This window comes from Zonotrichia albicollis, chromosome 1, assembly GCF_047830755.1.
Source record: "Zonotrichia albicollis isolate bZonAlb1 chromosome 1, bZonAlb1.hap1, whole genome shotgun sequence".
Lineage (NCBI taxonomy): Eukaryota > Metazoa > Chordata > Aves > Passeriformes > Passerellidae > Zonotrichia > Zonotrichia albicollis.
The window spans coordinates 118352412-118378483 of NC_133819.1; the positions used below are offsets into that span (position 1 = coordinate 118352412).

Sequence of the window (26072 nt, forward strand, 5' to 3'; positions counted from 1 at the left end):
CTAGTTTCATGGCCAGAAAATGTAGGAAACTCTTCAAACTGGAAGTTATGTACAATAACTGAGTTCTTGTATTCCAAATGCTATGATCAATCATTTACACCCTCCACTGTGGGCACTTATTTCCACTAAAGAATTTTTAACATTAGCAATAACCTCAGTGATGTGATTACAGCGATCCTATTAGAGCAGCTCCTGATGTGAATTAAGAACCAAGCCTCACAAAGCCAGAGTCACAAAAGAAATTGGACTGCTCTGGCCACCAATCATCTTGCACTGTCTTTAGCTTTGAGAACTCTAGAAAGCACCAGGATTGAAGAAAATATTCCACTAGAAAAAAAAAAGAGGGGAAACATATGATAGAAATGGGGAAGAGAAATTGACTCAAAGCAGTACTTCTGCTGATTTCACACACAACTGCATCTGAAGGCTTTAATGTGAATCTTCTTATGGGGTTCAAGTGCAGTTTTGGAGCCCATGCCAAAACCACAAGCTTCACTTTTGAGAGCAAGGATTTCAGATCTCCACTATGGCTTCCAAGCATTCTTTCACTTCAGAAAAACAGAACCAAAATCGCTCTTCTCCAAAAACAAAGTAAATCTGTTTCACTTTCAATCCAACTAAAACCATGTCAAAAGGTACAAGAAAGATGGGCCTAGAGACAAAAGGGATGAAAAACAGATGCAAATGCTAAAATGGTGTCTAGCACATGAATATGAACATGCCCTGAAACTCCATGGACTGCACTCAGACTGAGGTGAGAAATAAAAAAATGGTGTGTGACAGAAAGGCAGCCTCATCTCACTGGTCTTTTTCTTCTCCACTGCTCCAGGCTGGAGCTCTGAAATAAAATTCTTCTAAAAAGTACAAAGGATGCATTGTGCTTTCTCTCACAACCAGAATGCCTTCAAGGTGGAACTTGAAAGCAAGGTAAAATTATGTTGTGAAAAGACAAATTTTATCAAGAGGAAAGCAGTTTTCCAGGGATTATGTTGAACTGTGGAAATAATCTACTACATAAAGAAGCTTGACAATTTGATAGCCAAGAATAATAGTTTTTTTTGACAGTCACATGCTACCTTACAATTTCCTTTTGAGAAAAAGAATGGAAATTCCTATTCTACTTATTGTCCAAATCAGAGGACTGGCAAGAATAAAGAAAGTGTAAGGGGATTTTTCTGATACTATTTAAAACTCTCATTACAGTCCAGAGTGGCACTGCTGCTTCCTGAAGTAAATGAATCACTGTATTTTGTGAGTCACAAAATACAGTGATTCACTGTTATTGTGTTGGGGTGCCAGAAGAGACTGCAGAATATTAAATGCTTTTGGAACTGATTTTAAAAAAAGCTGATGCAATTTACTTTGTGACCTTCCTGATCAACTTTGTCAAAAAGGAGATCCAGATGTCTCTTCAGAAGGGCATGGAAGCATTTTCGGTTTGTGTTACCACTACATATGAAAGAGCATGAAAAGTAAAGATTAGAAGTTGCACTTCTTCATATCATGGTGTGAGAAGCAAGAGAAGTGATTCTTGATTAGGAACTGATCATAAAATAACTATGTCCTGGAAAGGCAAGTGAAAAATAAGCCCTGGGAAAAACCTAGAGTCACTTGCTTTTCTATCCTATTACTGCTGAGGCATTTTGTCAAGGGCACCATCACTGAGGTAAATAATTATTTTCTGCACACTGAGAAAGACACAAGCTAAGGGTTAATTACACCTTTGGGCCATTGAAAGTCTTTCAATGGAATTTTGACTTCTATCCAAAGCAAGATGTTGGAATTTACCTCCTGATAACAAAGAATGCACCTCAAGGTTTTCTGTAGCAAATATTTTGTAGAAATCCTGTCCTTTGCTCAGGTTACATAAACATGGGAAATAAACAAAAGTGTCTTAAAGGTATGTAACTCTTTAACTCTTCTGAAGTGTGGTAGTCTCCAGAAGGACATCACAGCAGGAATCACAATCACACACCTTTGTTTCAAGTCTGTGACTACTATTCTTGTTTACTTTTTGATTTGGTCTCAGCAATCATTAGCAAATCATCAACCAAATCAAACTAAAATGGTAATTCCCAAAGAACTGGTAGTGGCAGACAAGATGAAAAGGTGATACTGAGCTAAACAGATGCAGTAAACCACATCTGACCCGGGCAGGGTTTCACAAGGAAAAAGGCATGGCAAAGCCTTTAACATTCTTCTTCCACGTATGTACAAACTATGGCATTAGGACCAGCATGGGAATATAATGAGTATGCATACTCTACACTTGGACCAGTGTTAAAAGATTGATTGATTGACTGATTACAAACACAGGGAGTTTGAACAGACAACCCAAAATCTTAGCTGAGAACTTGCAAAGTAATGTGGCAGCGTAGGATTTTTTTTTTTTTTTAAGTAATTCCACTTGCATATTACCAAAAGATTTTGATCCTGTAATACACTAAATATAGCAGCTGTCATACCTTGGTCTTCACTGTAATCTTCATGCACTCTATCCTCTGTTTAAAAAAAAAGAAAAATGAACAGGAAAATTAATGGAGTTTTAAGACAATAAAGACACATAAACAATACAATACAATGACAAGATTATTCAGTTAAAAAAAATTTGAAACTATAGTAGTTCATACAGTAATAAAGTTAATAAAAGTGCAAAGATGAAGATTTCTAACAGATCCTGTAGAAGAACTGATTGATTTTCTGGCACCAAAAGATAGACTTAAAAAAGAAAGCAATATCAGCAGGCTTTCTTATATGGTTCATAAATATTCATAAATATTTTGATTCTGAATTATTTATAAATCATTTATATATACAGCTAACTTCTACAGAGTAATTTTGGCATCTACTTGCTATGGCTTACTTGCTTTTAAAAAAACTTAGAGATACTACTTTTTTCTTGACATCACACTAACAACAACATCTCTGGCATATTTAAATTATTTTTCATCCACAAAATCACTTCTATACAATTTAAAATACCAATACCCATTCTCCTGGAAATTCAACCCTCAAAACATTATTCAGCCCATTTGGCTGATATTACAGTGATGTAGTACTCATGTAGGCTTTAGCATAACTTCCTTAGGAAGTTATTATGTCTACATTTTTAATTTACATTCTGAAAAAATATCACCTATAAGCTCTAAAGTCTTGTGTGTTGTTGTGCTTTGTTTTGTTTGATTGGTTGGTTTGGTTTGCTTTTATTTTTGGTATGTGATTGTCTTGGTTTGGGGCCAAAATTCAGTGAATCTTCAATAAAAAGAAAGAAGACTTTGGACCGTACCTGCATAATGTTCCACAGTATCTTCTGACATTATCTCAGAGTCACCTTAAATATAAATATTTAATATTTTATATTCCAATTGAATTTTCATGAAGAAGCTAAATAGCACAAGAGAGCTTAAAAAGGTGACGTATTTAGCTCAAAAATGAAAGAGACAATCATACTGATTTAATACTACAATATCTTATTTAAAAGTGACAGCTAAATTATAAAATACAGCTAGGAACTAAACCATAAAACAACAAGTTTATGCATATTTGTATTCAGGCCTAAAGTTAGGAATATAAGAAGGTGTTGGATAACCAGACCATTGATTAGACTGGGAAACTCCTGACAGAACAATTTGTCTAAGTATTTATACATTGGATTCATGGAGTGCTATGCTCACAAATGTAATGGTAACATAGTGGCATAAAACTCAGGCCTACTTTAAACTATCTAAAAACCATTTGAAAACAAAACTGTGAAGAAACAGTCAATATGACACATAACTCTGTAGCACGTTTTAAAAAGAGTGATTATATTATCATTTGAAGTAATGAAGATTTACAAACCTGGAGTGTCTGGATCGCTTACTCTCTCTTCCAAATCTGCAACATAATCATCTATAGCTGTAAATTAAATATAAACAAATAAATATATTGAAATTAAGATATTAAATATGTCCAATATTTCATTGTTTTAACTTGTACCCAAAATGAGTTCATCAATGGCTAAATGTAGCTCCTTAGTTGAAGACTGAAAAACTAAAACTTTATATAGTGACACTTGCAACTTGACATATGGCAATCTAATGGAAGGTGTTGGGTTAGTCTCTCTTCCAGCCTTCTGCTATACTCTCTGGAGGAAAACTAGAGCAACAAGAGCCATTGGTCTGCATCAGTATTTTTTAATATTTATATGAATAAAAAATGCAAACATCCTCCATCTTCAAAACTGCAAACTATCTTCTTTACTAATGTGCAGGAGGGTCACTTGGTGATGGATCTAAGAAGATAAGATATGAATCAGAAACTGACCTTGCAAAATACATACTTTATTTCTGGCATCTCCTATTTAGACCAATTTACTTCCTTTCATTATCTAGCTAAATTTGGGGGTTATTTTCCTATATAACTACTATTCTTTTCAATGCTGTTAATATACTCGCTATGACACACCTGAGAAAACACAATAGTGAAGGTAGAGTAGCTTATCCTTTTACTTTTGAAGTACAATAGCTTGGATTCTAAACCAGTTATCCCCCACACAGTTTGGAATAAACACTTTTAGCTGTATCAAAAAAATACAACTATTTTTCCATCACATCTGTGACACCAAACACAACTGCAAAGTCTAGAGTCTTTACAAAGTCTTAACACTGAGTCAAACATGAGAAGCCTACTACAAATAGAAATCAATGCCTAATGTAAATGCAAGAGACTGTCCATACTGTAAAGAAACATGGTGAGAATCCTGAAGAAAATACTTATCAGACAATAGGGAAATTGCAATATCCACTTAATGCTTCTTCATAATGGGAAAGATGAGCTAATGCCATTGTACATGGTATCAAGCATAACATCAAGATGACTATAAGGTAATCAGATTAGTCCAAGCCAAATTTCAAAAAGCTTTCAAGATTAATTAAGATGTGCAGAAAACAGAACAAGTATAGTTCAGAATTACATCCTTGGTGTTGAATCATTCTCTGACAGCAGAGTCAGTCACAAAGAACAAACAGTTCGGAAGGAAAGGTACAAAAGCCTGGATGCTCCTAATGCCAAAAATATTCTAGAAGAACCTTAGTAATACAGACTGTCTGAAGAAAATATAAACAATAAATCTCATTCTCTCTTTTCAGACTGTACAACCACAGATCACTTGCCTACCCAGTCCCCAATAACACACAATAGCCAGGAACACATAGTAAATAAAATGTTTTTGCACCAATGAAAGCAAAGTTTCCACACCTGTCACCTGTTAATTGTAATAAAGACTTTCAACAGCAAGTATGATAAAGTCATCCCAAAGTAAAATTCTCCAAGACAATAACAACTATTAATTGAGAGAAAAAAACCCAAATTCAAAATGATCTATTTCTAAACCAGTCTAACCTTTTCTATTATTCTCTCTCGCATAATTTGTTATATTGAGGCAGAAAACCATTATTATTGAGTACCAAAAAACAAAATGATACCTGGAATTTCATATGATTCAGACTCCACTACTCCAACATCTTCCACCATAGGATCAGCATCTGAGAAATAAATACATTTGCACAAATTTTAACATTTTTAAAATCAATAAACAATAACACAAGCCCTCTAACAGATATTATGTAAGAACAAGCTGTATTCTAAGCAAATTTCCCCTAATAGCAGCAAGATATGTATACACAGACTGAAAAAAAGTTACTATTTCATTTATATACAATATTGAGAATGCGTATAAAAGAATAAACTCTATACACATTTTCTCAAAAAAAAGACGACTCTCCACAGAAATTTCTGAATAAATTGGAGGAAAGAAGAATATGTTCACTTTGCTTTCTTAATTTCAAAGATTCAAAGTAAATGGAATTTGAATTTCTCCTCTAGTCTTCTACTTTGACTTGTGCTGTGGATGAGTAAGAGAGATACAGAAACAAGGAGCTTTAATAGACCCGGACTAAAGAGTTTGATTGTGAAGAAACAATCTCAGTGCACTTCCAGACATCACAGCTTTTATATGACATCGATTACATGGGTTTTATCAAAAGGTATCAAGAGATACTAAGAGAAAGGTAAAAATTTCAACAGAACAAATAAAGAGCATTCAGAAAAATTTCCCCCTAGTTTGATTTAGATCATATAACTCTGCTTTAATATTTTGACTTCAATTTTCATTATCCAGCCAATGCCCCAAGGTGACAAGATATGAGTATCTTTATATGATGTCTTCATCTCTGCAGGACTTAAATATAATTAATGTTCTTTGGGAGCCATATCTGAATGAAAGGAGAATGAGAATAAAATATAGAAAATACTGTTTTAATAAACTATCAAATTTAGTTTAATAAACTGAAAGGTCCAGAAGCAGACTCCATACAGGTTTTACTGATGGGGAATGAACAGATTGAGAGCAGCCCCACCAAGAAGCACTTGGGGGTCAGGTACATGAAAGACTGGACATGGAACGCGTCTCCAAAGGTGAAAAAAGGCTGAGAACTGGGGTTCAGCCTGGAGGAAAAAATACTCTGGGATGTCCTAATTGCAGCCCTTCAGTATCTTAAGGGGACAAAGAAGCTGAAGAGGGATGTTTCTACAAGGGCATGTATTGACAGGAAAGGAGTTTTGGCTTTGAACTGAAAGGGAGCAGGTTGAGATTGGATACAAAGTAAAAATTCTTCCCTGCGAGGGTGATGAAGCACTGGAACAGTGCTTCAGAAAACAGCTGCCCAGAGAAGCTGTGAATGCCTCATTCCTGGAGTGTTCAAGGCCAGGCTAGATGGGGTTTGGTATAATCTGGTCTAGAGAAAGGTGTCCTTCATGGCAGAAGAGTTACAACTAGGTGATCTTTAAAGCTCCTTTCAATCAAAACCATTGTATAGGATTATATTCATGCCTCTGTTGGGGAGAGATATGCATATTTGGAGCACAGAATAATTTTGTTTAAAGCCCATACAGTAGAATATACAGTTACCTGGATTCCAAAACACATAGCATTAAAATATCCCATTTTGACTTAAAATATATGCATTTGCCAAATAATGTTGTGGTTGACACTTCCTAAGGCTCTGTTTTAAGCAGAAATTACAAGTCCAGGTTTTAATGAGACACATTTTCATTTGTCTGCGTTGGGTTTTTGCTTGCAGATTTATTTTAAATGTATTTAGTCATTCAGATACCTTTCTGAACTGAGTCTGGTGTCTCATATGCTTCTGAAATTTCAGTCTCAAATTCTCTGAGCATGTCATCTGTTGCAGGAGCTTCAAAAGTTTCTCCATGTATTTCTTCCTTTGCTTGCCACTGGTCACTTACACTTTCATCTACATCTTCATGTCTTTCTCCTAACCAACAATGCAGATTGTTAGTGAATAAATTGAATACATTTTCTTTGGTATACTCTATTACCAGCAAATATTCAGTCCTCAGTACACCCTCTGTGCTTTCCAACTAGTCTCCAAAGAGAAATGGGGAGTTACAGTAAACTTATCTGCACAGTCCAGCATTATAAACCCAACTTGCCAGGACCTTCTTTGCCCACAATAAAGGCCAACTCTGCTCTGTCCACTCTTGCCCTCTATACAGTGTTTTGAGGAAGCTTTTGTTAAATAAATTATTCAAGCTATTACTGCCAAACAAGTCTGGGTAAGAAGATACAGTTTTAGGATTTGGTGACTGAACTTTCTGAATTTTTTTGAAAATGACAAATGAGTTGATTTGAATGTTTTATGCAGGCAAAAGTACTTTAAGTGCATACCATACCAAAACCAGACTCTGAGATTCATCTAGCCTATGGCAGTATTTATAAACTCTTCAGTGATTTCTAAGTGTTAATGCATTACCAGGATGGGAATGGAGAGCTTCATGAAGAACAGATTGAATTTCCTCTTCCAATTCTATGTCAGCAGTCTTGTGCTCTAAAAGGATTATAAATTGCAGTGAAGGTAAGCGCAAAAGGAAAAATCTAAACATTAACTCAAAGCTTGCAGCTTTTAGTAGGCTCCATAATGTTCTTAATCCCTTTCACAAAGTTCCCTAGAGACTGACCTGCTGAACCTCTGCAACTCACACAATTAGAAAAACAACTTTGTCTTGCTTATTCTCCAATATAGAAAGTGTGCAACAATCACATCAGATTCGTCCATCTGAAGATGAATTGCAAGAATTTATCTACACTGCATTTTTTGCACATATATTTTTCAGTAACAATTTCAAATAACTATTCAAACCAAGAACTATCTTCTAAGGAATTAATTTACTAACACTTTCATCCATTACCTTCCTACAATTTAGGCAGCAGCACTAGGAAGTCATATTTGACAACAAAATGTGAGTTGCAGAAGTAGGGTCCTGTCAACTTTATAAACAGGGAAAATAGATACATTACAGTATCAAGGTCTTGTTCTGCTACGAACTGCCAGGAGAAATCACAAACTGGTTTCATGGACAAGTGATTGCCATCCAACACACCAGCTCAGGACATAATAGGAATTTGTATGAAGTGTTGTCTTCATATAAATGTCCTGAAATTAACATTGAGAAACCCTACAATGACACATCTGACAAAAAAAGCTGTAAACCAGGTAACAGCTGCATTTTCAAATAAGGATCCAAAATGGCACCAGTTACAAAAAACGGTCCCACAAAACCAAAAACCACACACTTACAGAAAAACCCACCCGAACAGGAAACCATGTCTTGATATATTTTATAATTGACATCCTAAGAAAAGTAATGCAAGTCTTCTGAAGCAAAATCTATATTCCATAGATTCCACTGGCCATATCCTCTAGATTTATATATTTATGTATCAGATTCACATAAACATCACAAAGGATAAGCCTCTTCAATAACCCAGAAAAACATCTACTCTCTGAATAACACTAATGCAAATCGCTCATGTGAAATGTCACACGTTAAATATTTCTTCTTGAATCCCACTTAATTTTAATACATTCCACTAATAGTATAGGGCTTTAAAAATGTTTAGATTATTTTTTTAACAGTAGGAGCTCCATTTATTGTATTTATTATATATTAATCTTTAGTTATTTAGTTTTTTCATATAGTAGTTTTAGCAGAAAAGTGAATACTTTATTATCTTACTAAGTTGGTTGTTGAGAGGGTTTTGTTTCTTTTTAAGGTGAAGAATTTGCTGTTATTCTGGCTGGATATAAGTTGGAAATCAATCTAAACCACAACCATACATCATCAGAAAGTTATTCTGATCTGATACGCTTACAATGGTAACCATGACATTTTACAATTTTCACGGTCAGTGATTTATACGAAGCTATAAATAATGATACCTGTTAAATAAACTTCAGTAAATAAGCAACACAAAATCTATAAAAGAGTTTGCATGCTAATGACACAGAACTATAGTTCAAATGAAGCATCATGTCTTTTGTTTTGCCTAAAATTGACAAAAGGTCTTACCTGATTCAACATACGACTTTTCAGCAGGCTGGACAGTCTCCTCATATTCTGGTGATGCTGGCTGTGCTGGGACAGATCTTTCTTTAAGGCCTGCATTTTTCAGTTATAAAGTTAACTTAATGCCCTTTTTGAACTGATTCAGTTATAACATAAGAAAGTTCTTTCAATTAAATTAACTGATGTTACACTCTCCAAAAATGCATTCAAACAATCACAATTACAGGGTTGTCATAATATACAGTGATATACAAAAAGACTAAAGCATATTCAGATAGTAAACAAAGATGTTTAGAAGACAAACATAGAATGAGGAGGTAAAAAGGGACAGAAATTTAAGCACTTGCTTTTATTTCAAAGTAACTGAACAAATGACTATGGTATTCCAACATTTATTCAGTATCCAATAAAAAAACAGGCAGCAAATTTTTCTCTCTGTTTCTCTCTGGTTTTGCCCTAGAATAAGTGGCAAAAAGTGCTTCATATGATAAATTTTACAGGTTCTATGAAGAACTAATTTGAACTTTACAAAAAGCTGCACAGAATAAGAATTACTTTAAATTCATGTCTACATCTTAGAAGATTTGATTAAGATTAGTTTGACAACTAAATGACTATTGAAAAAGTGTGACTGATGCAATTTTATCACTAAGATTGTGACTATCTATACCACAGTCTTTTTCTAGATCAAAACACAATGAAAAGAAAGCAACCAATAAATGTAATGACCAACATCATCATCATGGCAGGAGATAAAGATACAGCTGTGATAGATTATGCCTCATCTTAAGACACCATATGGTCAAGAATGTGTTGGTATTAGACTAATTCTCCTCTCAACTCTCCTTTAAGAGGGTTCAAACAAAACTTATACAAGAGGTTCAGACTGGGCATAAGAAAAACTCACACACCCACAACCCCCCACCTCTATGAGGGCACTGAAATCAGTGGAAAGGACTGCACAGAGAGACTGTGCATTCCCATCTTCGGAGGTTTGAAAGACCACACTGGAAAATGGCTGGAGTAACTTGGTCATTCCTCTGAAATGACACTGTTTTGAGCAGGATGTTGGAATAAGGATCTACCAAAATCCCTTCAAATTGGCATTGGCTGATAATCCTACATCCAAGGTCAATTAAGGTAAGACTCCCTTCTCAACAAACACCACTGCCCAAAGCAAACTAGTTTTTCAACAGCTGTATACGTGGAAATCAACAGAAAAGATAGAATGTAAAAAAGCAGAGGCTAAACTATATTGAACACTCCTGTAGTACTAGCAATCCTGTAAGAGCATCTCTTAAGTGGTAAATATTATATTTCAAGTATGTACAATTAAAAAATTAGTAATTACCACATTTCTATTGGAGTCAAACATATCTCAATGCAAACTGGACTAGTATGTCTCAAACTAAATTTGTGTAGAGATATAATTTTATGCATTGTGAGAAAAGCATGTATTTACTTCAAGTAATGGCGACAGGATAACAGAATCAGGTCTATCTTATTATTTAATATTATTCAAATAAATTATTTAATATTTATATTATTATTTAAATTTCAATTATTTGAAAATTGGTAGTTAGGCTCTATCCAAAAGTAGTGTAACTAAGAGTCCACCACTTAGGAGTCAAAATGAGAAGGTAAAGAAAAATGCCAAATTTACACTTAATTTTTGGCCAATTTTCTTCTGTCATTAAAAAAAACACCCACTTAGAATATTAAAAAATATTATTAAGACATTCATCTTTTCCTGCAGGAATATTAATGGCTACAAGAGTAAGAAGTTACTTCCTTCTACAATCATCTTAGGATGGAGACAAAACCAGTAAGTCATATTAACTGTTCTCACACCTCAGAATCCATAAGCATGGAAACAGCCACCTTGCTTTCACAAACACAGTTCAGTTACTTTACACATACACTGCTTTAAAGAAGATTTTGTACCCTCAATAAGCCACCCCCATGTTCAGATCCAGACAATCACATACTCTGCTTCATGAACAAAAATGAATTCAAAGCATTTCAAAAGACAGCCAATACTCCACACCAAACAAGAACTATGGGTACTTAACAGGAAAGAAGGAACCAACAAGAGTGTCTTTGTTTCACTTGCACATTTCTCAATTTACCCTTCAAGCTTTTTATACACGTCTATTGTGCTTAACACTGATTTCTATTCAATCTTTCAAGTAGGTAATATACCAAATAATTTACTTTTTGTAAGATATTATTTTCTCTCCTCTGTTTATTAAAATTACATTTAGCTTTTACTTGCCTGGTGCATTCTTTGAGCTAATGTGGTGACTTGTTGCATTCAGTTTAATGACAATACTTCATAGAGATATACAACAAGACAACAGATGTCTGGAGCAAAAATACTTTATTTTGTGGCTGTCTGTATAGCCTGGAGTGCTATTCAAATAAAACTTTCTTTGGAAAGGAAAAAAATAAAACAACCCAGTCTTTCCAGAACCCCATAAACTTTGGGTCACAGATACAATATGTTAATCAGAACAGCAATTCATTTGAAATTTCACTCCCACACAGTTAAAAGTTCTGGCACATTACAGGAGAAAATAAAAAAGTGATGTGCACCATACCATTGTGCCACCATCCTTGAGAAGAGTGATTTGAATGCTCCTCTGGTCAAATATGCATTTTAACACTTACCAGAGCAAGGCTGAAAAAGTATATGTATCATCACCAAAAACTAACAGAGAATGTTCATTATGAAGGTGCATTTATTAGATCTTCATTCTCTCATATTTTTTGCTAGGAATTGTAATGTTCACAATGCACATCTCTTCCCTCCCTCCTCATGAATTTATAAATATTTACAATATACCTCAGAGTACATCACCTCTGTTAAATATCACAGCCAGAATCTTAAGATACTGTACTGTTTCCTACAGCTTTAATTTGAACTACTTTTCACAACTGTTTGAACGTTTCATTTTCTCTAAAAAAAATAAAATAAAATCATCTTTAACCTTATTATCGCATCTTATAACTCTAGGGATCAAAGCATGATGCAGAGATATGAGATATGTATGGAATGGCTGAGCTAAGTGTATTGCCAACTGTTAAACACAAAATTTTAGCAAAACCAAAAAGAGAATTAACCTTCAGGACTTCAATCTTAAATTACCATCCACATGCATATATATATATACTCATTCTCAATTTCACTCCTTTGTTTTGTTTTCCTGAAACTAACACTGCAGTACATCAAGAAAGAATCTTAAACTTCCATCACAAATGTTGCTCTAAACCCTGTGTAATTATATTGTGCAGTTCCATACAATATACTTGCTTTCAAATTTATTTGGAAAATATTAATTTCTAGAAAAACTTGACAGCAACCATAGATTCAAAATATTCTGAAATCTCTCTATTATCTCTGCAAAAATGTTTTTGCAACTTTATTTGCTCTAATGAGACTGCTGAATAAATCCTTCATTGATGCTGAAAATACAGAAGCTGTAAGAACAAACTAACACAAGATTTTGCTTATAGAAGCATCATGCACTTGAAAGTGTTGAAGAAGATAATAGTTGCAAAATATCCAAGCTGTTCTCTAAACAAGTTCAACCAGAATAGAGTAGTACTAGCATATCACATCTTACATGTAATTGGAATACAACAATACTTATCAATGATGAAATAGAGGGCCTAATTTTCATCAGTATTCCTTACCAAAAGACTGTCAAACTTGGAAAAAATCATGACACAGTAAAATAAAAATGTGATAATGAATCAAGATTTCCAACACAAATATAGAGAAATAAAATAATTAAGTAAATAGGGAATGGAAGAAAACCAGAAACATTGTCATGAGATCAAAAGACAAAATGCAGGAACATTTTGATTGAGTATACCCTAAGGTCTCACAATAAAGTGCAACTCTGAAGTTGGTTTGACTATTTGCATACAAAATAGTTTTTTCAGAAAAAACCCCAGTTTCCTCAGGGAAAGAATTTTGTAGAGAATAAGTTACATTTATTGGGTTAATAATGGACACTACAGTCCATTAATGCACCACTTGGTTGTTTCTGTGAAATAGAAATATCTTATGAGTTTCCACTACATGTGTCCAGATAAGCCTGTTAATAATGCTTTTAAACTTGCATTTCATATAGAACATTCGACTTTTATCTCCACATCAAGCAAATACAAGTAAACAAGGAAAGAAAAAAAAACAATCACAAGACCCCAAACCCATATTTAGAGTAGACTTGAAGTAACTGGCATCAATCTGACATTTGAATGTTTTCAATACACATTGGTAGCCGGGCACATTAACATATGTACATACTTGAGTTTCACAGCAGATGTTTCTGCTTTGTGTTTATAATATCAGTACACACTGAACAGTTTTTAAAAAAATATTATATATAGCGTTTGTTCACACTTATTTCCAGAAAACATTATTTTCTTATTGCTATTTTTACTACATTCATATAAATATGCTGAATTTTACATTCTTGAGGTCTGTTCCTCATTAGCAGAACAGGAACTCTTGTTTCTTTCTTTTCTTTCTTGTCTTCCTTGGATTGGCTTTTAACTATCTTTTTTGTTCCTTTGTCTTTTCCCCACCTGAACGGTGCCATCCTTTTCACTGGCTGATCTTTTTGTAGTCTCCTTGGATTTCATACTTTTGTCTAGGCCTTTTTCCTTTCCTCTGTCTCTTTTAGCCTTGTCAGAATCTTTCTTTAATTTATTCATATCAACAGCTTTCTTTTCCTTTCGATCAGTGGCATCTTTTCCTTTTCTGGTTTTCTTTTTTTCTTCTTCATTTTCCTCCTTTTTGGATTCCTGCTTCTCCCTTAACTTCTTGAGTGATTCTTTAATAGCTTCTTTTACTTTTTAGTTTTTCATTTAAAAAAGAGGAAATGTTCAATAAGAGAACCATTCTTAAGTCAAAAAACATCTTATGAACAGCCATGTAAAAGCTTTGATCAAATTATTATTTAATGTTTGTTAGATTTAAACTTGCACAGTTAACTCCTAAGCTTTAAGCAATTTAAACAAATTAGTTTTAAACCTTTAGGAACATCTCACACCATGCAGCCAGGAAATAAGCTTGACTTATACTGTAGCTGCATCCAAATGAAGTGTTAATCTAGAGAAAACCATGCCCCTATTATCTTACTGCTAACTTCTGCAGAATGCTAAAACCACTTTTGCCTGTGAGCGTGAAAATCAGAATAAATTTTGAACCTTTGACAACAGTGTAACAGTTATAAACATTATCACACAAATTTATAATACAATGGTTTACTGATATTGCTACCTCATATTAAGCAAAGACTTGAAAAAGGTAACTGAAGTACATATTGAGAAGTACAAGTAATAAGAAACAGCAATGTCCTGATGAATTAAATCAAGTCCAAAAAAGTTAGCTGGGTTAGGCTAAACTCAGTGAAATAAATCAAAGCAATAATTGTAAATTGGTTGGTTCTTACAACTTTGTTTTTCAGTTATCATCAACATTTTTTTCTTTATTTTACTTTTGAAGTTGTGTCACTTATGCTTCTTTACTTCAATTCACATTTGGCTGTGACAGGGTATACAGAGAATATGTTATAAGAACAATCAGAACAGAAGCCTTGAAATTTATGTTCAATATGTTTAATGTTCAATATTTACTTCCATTTTGCCATAGTTTTGAAAATATTTGTCAATATCAGTAGAATTCTCTAGAATAAGGAATTTTAATTCAATAAAAATCAGAGATTTTTCATTAAATCTGTATGCAATATTTGTATTTAATTTTGAAACTAATACTCCCATATTATTAAGGAAGTAATAATGACTTTTACATATAAACACCTCTATTTTTATTCAGACTTTCTCACAAGTCTGCCTCTAGCTGTGTAATGTTGTGTAATGTTTCTGTGGAGTGAACAATTCAATTACATAGTTTGGTCTAAAGTGAATGACATCATATTTCCTTCCAAATGGTTTTTGACATAAAACATTTGAAATATGCCATTTATTTATTCTCATATCAAACATTGAAAAATAATCCAAAACTCAGGAAAGAATTGCTAAGCGACAGTTATTACAGTCTCTGAAACACGCAGTTTGCAACCAAGTTATACCAAGCACAATATGGAACAAATGCTAAAAATTTCAACTTGATGCAAGATGCTAAGAAAAGCCACACTGGAATGAGCAGCAAACTTTCCTTAGCAAATACACTTTTTTCCTCGTGAAGGTTTGTATGGTGAATAGCATGCATTTTTCATATACTGCTAGGAAAAAAACACCTTGCAGTCTATATGTGGTTAATGTAACATAGAGACTGTTTCCACAGCCTCATGCTGCAACTGAACAGATATAAAAAGCTACACACCTGAAGTACACCTGGTACCTTGGTGTTTGCTGTTGCTAATTAGCTTTTTTTGTCTTCAACACTATGACCAGTTCATACAGCAATGTAATTATAAATAAATATATGGCATAAATTGGTTGCAAGCTATCCCACACTAAGCTTTCAGAAAATGTTGCAATCAATCCTGCAAATAATATTAAAGGGGAAGTTGTTGGACTTTGCCTAAATTCCAATTCTCACAGGAAAAAAAATAGATTAAACTATTAAAGTACAGCCTTAGAAGAATTAAGGCACTCAAGGCCAATTACAATATAGTAATGGTATCATGAATTCATGGAACATAACAAAGAACATTTCATATGTAGCAACACATTACTTAAAAACATGCAGAATATCAGGTTATCATAAACTACTTACAATCCAAACAAGACATTTGTTGTAAGAAAAATCCACAAAATATCATTTCTAGTTAGGAAAGCGCTCACATTGCCACTGAATTTCAATCAGCAGTAAAAGTAAATACTGAGAAATTGCAAGAACAATATTTGCTGCTCCATTAGAAAATATTTAGCCAACATAGCTAGTATTAGTAAACATTATAACCCACAGTTGGTATTTGTAATGCACATGCATTTCATACATCCTTATCTGCATAAAGTTCCGCATGAAAAAGAACATTAAAAATACCTTTGAGTTTAGTTTTTTTCTTGGCTACCCCTCCTGGCTCCTCACCTAATTAGTTGCAAAATGGAAATAGGTTATGAGCATATTTGTGGTATTTAATAAACCTGACATTAAATTTTCCAACCTGCCATCTTATGTAAAAAGTTCACTTTAGATAGCACACCACAATGTTATGGAAAAATACAAAATATTAACTCATTAAAAATAAAACAACTTCAGTTGCAGGACTATCACAAGTATGATGTGAAAGACTAAGCAAAGAAAAGTACCACATTACCAGATGCTACTTGTGAAGCATCTTGACTTGGAGATTGCTCAGTTCTCCAGACAAGTACTGACACATAATTATAACCAACACCCCCCTATGATTTCTTTGCAAAGTATTTGCCAGTTCCCTCTTAAATGCACTAATTTATGTTTCTATAAAATTTTATAAATATTTTATAAACATGTTAACTCAAAAGGCCTTCAAGTACACAGGTATTGCAGAGTATATAAACTAACTGTTTTCTTACAATAAATTACAATGTATGTTTCTTTATCCAAAGGAAAATAAATGTTTTGGCAAAGGTATTATTCAGGACTAAAAAGCAGTTACCAGTTCATTAGTTAAAATACTTAACTGCATTACTTCAGACTCCTTTAGACTGTTAGTCTTTTACCATTGTAGCTAACAAACTGAGAGCAGTCAGCCTTTTGATTGTACTATAATTTATAGCTAGTACCACAAGAGGCATAAAGGCAGAAACCTTTCCAAAAATACAAATAACATTTAGCTTCATCTTTTTAATACCATTAAAAGAGACTGGATTATCACTATCATGATGCTGTGGATTAAAACTTAAATCTCACAAACACAGCAATTTTAACCACAAAAATCATGTAAGTTGCTAGCTAAAAGCCAACTAGAAAGTAAAGAAAAGCTGAAAAGATACAGTAACTATGTATTTTTAAACTCATACATAATCTTATTAAATGAGAAGAGATATTCCCATGTCTTAACACTAGGCTTCTCATTCAGACATACAGAACACCTACACTGAATGTCTGCACCATGAGCTTAGATTTCCAGAAAACAGTACCTACCTAAACTGTGGCATATATAAACACTTAATCTGAAAAAAACAAACAATATACTAAAACAGTCTATACTAAAAAAATGAAATCATAAAATTAAAGAATTTAAATGTAAAGTCACTTTAATCACCTTGCATCTAACTTCTATACTATATGTTTTCAAAATATCAGGTGTTGATATTATAGCCAAAATTGTTTTAAAAAAGGTTAATCAGTGAAAATACAGGCTTAAGATTAATTTCCTTACAAATTCACACCTGGGATAAGTCTTTTTGAGCTGCTCCCTCATAGATTACCACCATTGCTGAAGTCCAGAGCTCTAACTTGACTAAAATCATTATTCGGTCTTACTATTTCTAAGTAGTGTATGGAAGAATAAGTTAACTTTTTTTTCCTATAAAAGGAAAAATAGACTCCAACTCTCACATCATCAGTATAAATATGAACAATAAAAGGTACCCAGAAAAGTTGAACAAAACCATATTTAAATTTACACTCCCTGCCCACTTTTCATATTAAAATTAAACATTACTGGATATTTTAAGATACTCTTAAAAGCATATGTTGACAAAGAAAACAGTGAAATTTTGCAAGTATCAATATATACAACAATTATCATACAGATATTTCAAATTATTTTAAAATTAACATATATTGACTATGTTGAAAGATTACAAAATAGCTTGTTAGTGATTCCTGTTATTTCACTTGTTGAACATTCACACAAGTAATAATTTTGTTTCAATCTGCTTTTAAGCAATGAATAGCACTAAAGTTCTCAGCAAATTATCAATTCATGACATAACTATATAATAATGTAAACTTTAACATATTAATAGATCTGTTCACAAGAGAAGTATGTAAAATAATATATTTTAAAGCATTAGTATTATGCAATAATCACAAGACCAAAATCCTGCTACATCTTGATTCCCACCTGATCATGATCCCTAAAAGGGAAATCCCTAGAGCACATGGAAGTTTTACTTGTCAGCCCCAATTATGCTGAAGCAAGATGGGTGCAAAAGATAGCAATGTCCAGGGCATGCGACAAAATCTGGCACCTAAGGGAATTCATCCAAGACTTAGGCTCTTACAGCATGGGAACACACAAACAAATGTCCAGAATTCTATAAATCATGTAGTTGAACTTGTGGACTCTTATTCTAAAGTCCAATTCAAGTGGCTTCATAATGGTTTTGAACTAGTTTTAAAGTTCCTTCTTTTTAATCCATTCAATCCCACATTATAAATGTCCAATGCTGGCAATGCAAGAAGTAAATATACAATTTGTAACATCAAATGTGGGTATAAGAGAAGTTCAGAAATGGCCATTATTTGAGTTAGTTAATTAAAAAGTTGTGTTCAAAGTTAACATAGGTTTACAATATTTTTAAATAACTCTTTCAAACAGTCATTCTATAAATTGAATACTCCTCTCAGAGTGGTCATTTTCATTCAGTGCTTAAAGGTGGTCAGCTTACTATCTTAATGGACCTTTTGAAGCTCAGGAATATCACAAAGCATTACTATTCTGCAACAGTCCAGTAATTTCCTCTATTTTTCCCCATAAAAATGCTGAAGAACATTATCCACAAACAACCCCCAAGTGAGAATAGAGATTTAGAAGTTGAGCATCAGAAGAAAAATACATAAATACTATTTTTATTTAGAAAGATAAGCATTGAAAAAAAATAGGCAAAAAGCTCTCTGTTTTTCAGCAGCTTCCCAGAGTTGACAAATAGCATTCTCATATTTAACAATGTATTTAGCAACCTGGCATGTGCAAATACTATTTCATTCACTTAATAATCCTGAAAACTTTAATAGCCTTGCTAGACAAAAGGCTTTGCCATGTGAAAAATTTCCTCTAAGTCAATTTCTCCACAACCTCTACCTCCATAAACATTTTTAACCTGCAGCACCAGGAAACAAATGGAAGCTAATTAAGGTGGTTTATCCACTTAGATGTGAAAAAGGGAGAGGCTACTTTGCATTTATTGCAGAAAGCAAATGGGCTAGGTTAGCTCATAGCAGCTGACAGACAGCCTTTGCTACCCTTCCGTAATTTATGCAAAGCCTGGATAACAGAATATAAAGTGTCAAGTTTTAAAACACTAGGGCTGGTGTTCCAACTCTTGCCCTAATTTATGATGTTCCATCAAGAACCTCCTTAGCCACACAAAAATCTAAAAAAATATGCTGAAATTGCATGCCAAAAGAGGAAATAAAAATCTGTAAGCCAAAATCATTATTAACATTTTTTTCTCTCCTTTTTATTTTCCTTTTCCAGAAGAACTGCACGTCAGAAAAAATTATGATTGTTTGTATAACCCCCTGCACAAAATTATTACTGCGATTTTGCGATTATAATATGCTATACTAGACATACAAAGTCATCTGCTAAACAAAATTAGTTTACTGACAGAAAGCTAACACCCACTTACCTTTAACTGAGCTCAGAGTACTTTTCTTACCAAAGCCTGTATCTCTCCAAGTGCAGATTTTAATTCATACAACTAGCATAAAAACCCCTCAAACAACCAAACACCAAACTTCAGCATATTCTCCACACGTTGCTTTAATATCTCTTGCTTATCTAACTGTCTAATGTCAGAAGAAAAATCCAGATCAGATACACGTGGCAGAAAGCATTTTTCTTCCCTGAAGTCACAGATGTTTATGCTGCATCCTGAGTGAGCAGATTTAAGAAACCAACAAGCAAATCTTACCTTTATTAGCCTCATCTTGAGAACATTCTAACTGAACATGATAAATACCTAATTTATTTCATGCCAGTGGGACATCATTGTGATAGCTGCTTATCTGATGGAAACCAAACAGGGAATTCAGTAGTACATCTCTCCAAAATGACTGATCTGTACACAGCAGCTTTCCCCAGCTTCCAAATTACATTTACAATACAGGTGGGTTTCACCTCTCCCATCTGACAATGAAATGAAAATCTTTCACATGCTTCAATATATTCTTCTTCTATGCTTCCATCTAAATGCAACCTGTACCAATAACAGTCATGAAAATTTGATTTCTTCTATAGTCAGTCAATTGAGGCTAACTAATAATGAAATTTTTTAAAGGGGGGGGGGTAAAAATCTTTGCAATAAAAATTTTAACAGATATGCAAACAATCTCCGCAACCTCTATTCCCTTCAATTCAAAGTTATTCTATACATTATGAGCATTGTGATTTCTCTCTGCCATATAACACTCTTTTACCTTCAAATTAAATACTGCTGAAGGTGGTCACAGAAATCTGGGGTTCAAAGCTTCCAAAAGTTTTTGGCCATTTCAGATGTATGGGTATTAAGAGTTTTTACCCCGATAAATTTAGTTTGATTAGTATCACAAGAAAGCAAGAAAAAGCTTTGCTATGAAGGTTAATGCAGTATTTTGTTTGAAGACTAGCAATTAAAATATCAAACACTTACCAACAAATGACAAAGTAAAACAGCCCACAGATTTCTAAAAGCTGGACAAACTGGAAGACTACAATTTTAATCACAGATATTTATTTCTAGCATTCCAAAAACTAAATATAAATTAACTGTAAGGTATATGAGGGTATTCTAATAAAACTCACATGTCCAATTTAATATAAAATCCATAAAGCTTCATTCCTTGCCAGGTATAAAACCCAGCAAGTTCTGATCACTTAAACAATATATTTTCCACACACTGGAAAAAACACACATTCCAAAAAACCATTGTTTGCTACTAATTTTCTCCTGTTTTAAATTCTCAAACCAGAAACTTCAGGAGAAAGCAGCAGCCTTGCTTTCTAAAACAATTATTCTAAGATAATAGAAGTCAAAATGCCACAGCTTTCAACCCACACTTTAAAAATACTTTAAAAAATTCAATGACTGTATTTTTAGAGTCATGAACAATCAAACTAAAAATTTAGTTTTCAAGTTCCTCAACTAATTTCAAACTATTTGGGCGGACTCACAAGCAAATTGGGATACTGTTCAGTTTTCTTTGCTTATTTGCACATCATACTCAGCTTAATGTTTTTTGCTTTTAAATGCCTTTTATAAAACAAATGAACTAACAAACCAAAAAGCCTGCCATGCTGATATAACTGAATATTCAACTACATGTTATTACTGTCCTTACTAGCCAAGTTCTGCTTGTAATCACAACCATTAAGAGAATACATGAAAGCCAAACTCCTCTATTCCAAACGTCCAGAGACAACCACAGGTGAGGGTTCAATTGTCAACTCAACAGGAACAACCCCAGGCAAGACTGAACACTTCTGAGAAGACTATTTTCCAGAAGGAAGTATCCTACAAAGATATTTACTTACACTAGGTCTTTGCATCCACCCCTCACCCCTTCTCCCCTGACAAATTCTTCATTCCCACTTAATCGTTTTTGAGCAGATGCCTACACACTTAATAAAACCAACAAGGAAGCTGCATGATATCAAATCAGAACTGCTCGTGCACCTTTCATATCTGCACCCACATTAAACTAATTCACTGTTTACTGATCACCTCAGTGCCTCTAGCCTTCTAGTGGTTCAAGCAATCCACCTCAATTTCACCTGAAATATTTCCAGTTTATCAATTCAGTTTTTAAAAATTTTGTATAAACTTCATTATATGGAATTCTTACAGCAGATGTTTCCCTTCTCTTTTTGGCTATTTATTTCCATTACTGAAGTATCTTCAATAGAATTCAATGTTATATGACAATTTTGTAATCCACATTGAGAGGCAATATTATCCCAAAACAGTGATGAAACTCTTATTTCTAATTCAAATCTTCTTCTAATTAAGAAGAAATCTTCTTGTAAATTAAGATAAATAAAATTCTCAAACAAAAAAAACAACCCAAGCTTACTTATTTCCTACATCTCAGACACTGCAAGTTTCTTGCACTTGCTAACAATTGCTGAGTAATACTCCAGATCTACTAGCATTTATTTTTATAATGTTTAGGGGTTTGTTTATTTATTTTCTTTGCCTTACACTTCATATATCTTGTTTTAAAACCCATTAAATTTTTATGTTGTTAGCTTTTTTATATCCTAATACCCAAATATTTGGAAGAAAATGTGACCAAGGCTCTTATGGCTCTACTTAATTTATAAACCTTGAGTATCAGTATCAGCCCATCACAACACTTCACTTGCCTAACACTAGTACATTTTTATTACTTTTAAAAGATTATATAGTACCTTGAATTGGATGATCTAGAGAAAGTTTTTTCAAACAGGCACGTTAAATTGCTTTAAAAATGGCATGCTAAAGTAAGTGAAATTTTATTTATTTTTAAAAGAAGTTAAAATTTCAGCCTGCAACTACTTGTGTTTAAACTTGGGTATCATGTTCATATAGGAAACCAACATAAACTTCAGCAAAGCAGGCATTACAAAAACCAATTTGATACAATTTTAATAGTAATTTTTTTGAGTACATAATTCATGTTTTAAAAGGACAGCTTAGTTTCAGCTTTTGATACCTGATACAAACTGCAGGACACAATTATAAACTGCCCTTTCTATACCAGTAACTTCATGACAGCAGACAAAATTCACATACATGGAAAGTATGTCTGGAACAACTGCCATAAAACAGTTTCACAAGATTCAAATTTGCAAAACTACATTAAATACTTAAATTTCTCAAGGAATAGAAGACATAAAATTCTAATTTCCAATTAGTCTTTAATATATTCAGTATTACATTAGAAATACATAATTATAACTTCCCACTTCCACAGAAGGCCCACCTTAAAAACTAAAAGAAATTTGGAACAGCCCTTGTGATTTGATTGTCATATTAAAGAAATGACTGAAGATTTAGTTTGAAAACAGATAAATCAGTGGGAATAAACCATATGACAACCAAATCAGTGGGAATAAACCATATGACAGTATTCATCTGAATACATGATGTTAGCTAACTTAGAAACAAATGTTCCTGTAGAATTTTCAAGCACTTATAAATTAGTGCCTTTCTTTGAAAAAGTAAAAAGAACCTATCTGAGAAACCAGTGGATCACAAAATAAGTTATTTATTAAAATTATATTTCACAAGAGAATTATCATTGTCATGACTATATTAAGGATTAACATAAAAATATGTATTTACAAAATGCAGTCATGCTAGAATACTTTATAATCAAGGCTATTACAAAATGCTTCAGTTAATGTTTGCTAGAAAGACAAATGTTATAGTGTTAACAGTAGAGATTATTACACTTAAGCTTTGTAAGTTTTGTGCACAAAATGCACAAATTGAAGCACATACAGAAACCAACTACACAACCACAGATACACGTTTTATTCTACATATATTTACACACTTGCATAATGCTTGCCATCCTGCCACAAAAAAATGGAAAAATTATTGAAAGGCTTTCAACTACTGAAACAGCATTGCATGGCTAACTTTAGTTCAATCTTTAGAGTGTCCATTTGGGAGGTTCCCCTCAATGCCATAAATTCTTGCTATATTAAGGTTGATGATTTCATGGACATTTTCGAAAGCCAATCAAATTAGTCTTTCAGTCATTGGTTCTGTAAATCCAAAATAACACAAGTCTTTTTTCCCTGAACCCCTTCATTCTGTGACGTACCATCAACATCATCTGCAGCTTCGCTCTCTTCTTCTTCTAGTATTTCAAAAGGAGTCAATACATCATAGAGAAATGAGAGAAAGCCATAAAACCAATCAGAGCTTTCCTCTGCTAAAATATTAAGGACTTCCTCAAGGGAATCAATATTTTCATTACTGCCATCTTTGGTCAGGCCTATACAAGAATAGAGGAAAGAGAGAGAGAGGGAAGGGGAAAAAAGAGACAGCAGTTAGGTGGAAAGAGGAAACTGCAAAAGGAGGATCTGTGAAAGACATCTCTTGTCATAGACAGAAGTCTTTACAGGAATGCTAACTAGGAAATAGAAGATGTTAAGAAAGTTGAATCTTTCCAATACAGACTATAATTTGGGCAATAAACATGCAAAATATTATGCCAGAATCTTACTAAAAAAAAAAGGAGAAAAAAAAGCAGTAGCTTTGCTTTCCTTTCTTCCTAGTCCTAAAACTAAACCCATTTATATTTAGGTTTTCTACCCCAGTTTAGACAGTTTTTTATCAGTAATCTTTTACTACTTTAAAATCACTCAATTTGTTTTCTTCATTTGTAAAACCATTATGTTCAATTTTGAGAGCTTGCAACTGATGGCTGAGAATAACATTTAAAAGCAAAGAGTATAAAAACAAACTCATCACAGACACACTGTTAAGGATAACATTCTTATCCATGCAGAATTTTGATTTTGCTTAGAAGTGAGGATTCTAATTGCTGGATTTGCAGCTTGTTTGCTTTGCATTTTTTAAACATGTTTCTCAACCATTTTTTTCTATGATAGATTTCCATAGGATGCACTTGATCCTCAGGAATTATTTCCACACCTGAGGATATACAGAACACCAGATAAAAATGAGTAGGTAGCCAATACAGGGTGTAAGTTTTGTTATATAGAAAATCTAAAGCAAGGTAAAAAGCTGAGGTAGAGAAGGCCAGAACAGCAAAGAGTGAGTTCATCACTGCTAAAGACCCTAATAGTAGAAGTTATTATTTTATGTTACAAGAATTACTGATCTAAATGGCATTTGGAAAGTGCAAATAAGCCATGGCTAATGCTTTTTCCCCCTCCTGCTTTGGGGGAGGTCTTGCCTACATTTGTTTGGCTTTTTAAAATTAAAATCACTGTTTTACAATTATCTAATAATTGTAATACTAAATAACATTTCAAATTTTCCATTCTAGGAAAAGCACAACAAAATAACCAGGCAGCAACAAACAATTACTGGTACGCTTTAAAGCTGAAGAGGGAGGAATTTCCCCCACTTCTAACCAGAACAAATTTTCATTTGTTTTGAAAAGACGAGCAGAAAAGTGAGCTAAAGGTGAAGACAGATTATTGAAACATAAATTAAGTGAACGTGTTGCACATGCAGATTACAAAGCAATATTAGATGCAGGTTAATGAAACATTCAAGGTAGAGAAGTTCATGGCAGAGACATTTAACACATTTCAACACATTTTTCTTACAGCACATAGTGAAATTATCAATGATAATTCTGAAGAAACTTCCAAGTCCATGATATTCCACATCCTTGCACCTGGATGTCCAGAACCTCTACTTGAGTGACCAGTCATTCTCTTTAACTTTTCACTGGATAGCCCAAAGGTTTAAAAATGACATATTGAATCCAGGAGGCAATCAAGGTATTATAAATATCCCTCTCCAACTTCTTCCATGGCTTAGTTCTATAAAAATTAAATTTTATAAACAACTTTATGCACAGTACTCAATTATTCTTATTTGTTTTCAAAATCTGGATAATACAAGATATAAAGACATAAACTTAAGTAAGGATATTTATTGAAGAACAAAATCTCAATATAAGAATGGAAATTCGAATCTAAAAATCCTAAAAGTACAATCGAAGTTATAAATGCAGAGTTAATACTTCTGTCATTCTAGTCTGTCAGAACCTCATATAAAAACAAAATGGGGAAAAAAAT

General features: G+C 33.4%; 1 protein-coding gene across 10 annotated transcripts in view; it reads right to left on the reverse strand.

Annotated features, from left to right (window-relative positions):
* Window positions 1-26072, reverse strand: part of ASPH (aspartate beta-hydroxylase) — a 113176-nt gene that overhangs the window by 64077 nt on the left and 23027 nt on the right. For 8 of the 10 annotated variants that reach the window (XM_026791517.2, XM_026791521.2, XM_026791505.2 and 5 more), the window contains 7 exons: window positions 9412-9501; window positions 7815-7889; window positions 7155-7316; window positions 5466-5525; window positions 3841-3897; window positions 3287-3331; window positions 2466-2501 (listed from right to left, as the gene is read on the reverse strand). In XM_026791517.2, the coding sequence (XP_026647318.2) occupies window positions 2466-2501; window positions 3287-3331; window positions 3841-3897; window positions 5466-5525; window positions 7155-7316; window positions 7815-7889; window positions 9412-9501 (525 nt within the window). Of the gene's footprint in view, window positions 1-2465; window positions 2502-3286; window positions 3332-3840; window positions 3898-5465; window positions 5526-7154; window positions 7317-7814; window positions 7890-9411; window positions 9502-22903; window positions 24290-26072 lie in introns of those variants that run through there. The other 2 variants (XM_014271884.3, XM_074551491.1) reach the window with 1 other exon arrangement.